General features: G+C 53.4%; 1 protein-coding gene across 1 annotated transcript in view; it reads right to left on the bottom strand.

The window, feature by feature from the left end:
• Window positions 1-16: 16 nt before the first annotated feature.
• Window positions 17-1,429, bottom strand: part of NOG (noggin) — a 1,726-nt gene continuing 313 nt past the window's right edge. The window contains exon 1 of the mRNA XM_006924856.3: window positions 17-1,429. This exon is cut by the window's right edge and continues 313 nt beyond it. Within this exon, the coding sequence (XP_006924918.1) occupies window positions 700-1,398 (699 nt within the window). The 5' untranslated portion in view covers window positions 1,399-1,429 and the 3' untranslated portion in view covers window positions 17-699.

The raw sequence follows: 1,429 nt of genomic DNA, 5'->3' as shown, positions 1-1,429 counted from the left end.
CGCAGTGTCGAGCGCAGTCGATTTTAGTGGTTTTCTTTAATCCTGCTCTGCACTTCTTTCTCATTTACTACACGGGATATTATAAAGAATAAATAGCAGATACTCTTAATTTACAATGATTAGTCATTCCATTTGTTCTCTATATTTACAATAACTGTAAAATAACATTGAACTCTATAGCTTCTTCGAGGTCCAAGGAAAACCAAAACACTTTCCGAAGAATGGAAAATAGCTTTTTAAAAGTCCTTCTACAAAAGTTCTTCCCTCTCTTTGTATTTTAAGAAAAAATAACTTTCCCCCCCCTGCTTCGCCATGCGAAGGGCACTGGAATATAAATAGCAGGTTAACATTATTAGCAACAACCAGGATAAGTTTCTCTTTTCTCTGTTCTTTTTTTTCCTTTTGCTTATTTTTTTTTAAAAATACAGTAGAAGCCGGTAACTTTTAACGTATAATACTGACCTTTTAATAAGTAAATTAAAACTGGGACCGTATATACACACACATATACATTCCTACACAGTTAAACAGTGCATTACATGAACCAGAAAGCTAGGTCTCTGTAGCCAAAAAAAAAAAAAAAAAAAAAAGTTCATTGAATCTCCTCGGGAGAGGGTGGTGGAACTGGTTAGAGACGGTGCGGGGGGCGTCGGTGGGGGATCGATCAAGTGTCCCGGTGCGGGCAGGGGCCTCCGAGTTCTAGCACGAGCACTTGCACTCGGAAATGATGGGGTACTGGATGGGAATCCAGCCGCAGCGCTGGCCCCCGCGCCGCTGACAGCGCCACCGCAGCACCGTGAGGTGCACAGACTTGGACGGCTTGCACACCATGCCCTCGGGCACGGAGCACGAGCGCTTACTGAAGCAGCTGCCCACCTTTACATAGCGCGGCCAAAAGCGGCTGCCCAGGTCGTTCCACGCGTACAGCACCGGGCAGAAGGTCTGCGACCACAGCCACATCTGTAACTTCCTCCTCAGCTTCTTGCTCAGGCGCTGCTTCTTGCCCGGGGCCAAGCCCTCGGAGAACTCCAGCCCTTTGATCTCGCTCGGCATGGCCCCCGACGGCCGCTGCCGCAGCAGCTGGTCCAGCTCCGCCAGGTCCTCGGCGCCCCCGGCCGCCCCCGCGCCTCCGCCGGGCCGGTCCTCGGGGGGCGAGGTTGCCATGAAGCCCGGGTCGTAGTGGCCCCCGAGTAGCGAGCGCAGCAGCGTCTCGTTCAGATCCTTCTCCTTGGGGTCAAAGATAGGGTCCGGGTGTTCGATGAGGTCCACCAGGGGCAAGTTGTCGCTGGGAGCCGGGCGGATGTGGAGATAGTGCTGGCCGCCGGCGGGTGCCGCTCGCAGCCCCAGGACCACCACCAGGGCGTAGAGGGTGACCCCTAGGCTGGGGCAGCGCTCCATGCCTCCGGCGCGCGCCCGGGGCTGCTGCTTC

The sequence above is a fragment of the Pteropus alecto genome, unplaced genomic scaffold (assembly GCF_000325575.1).
Source record: "Pteropus alecto unplaced genomic scaffold, ASM32557v1 scaffold98, whole genome shotgun sequence".
In the NCBI taxonomy this organism is placed as follows: Eukaryota; Metazoa; Chordata; class Mammalia; order Chiroptera; family Pteropodidae; genus Pteropus; species Pteropus alecto.
Note: the sequence above shows the minus strand (reverse complement) of the source record. Positions and strands in the feature narration are given on the sequence as shown.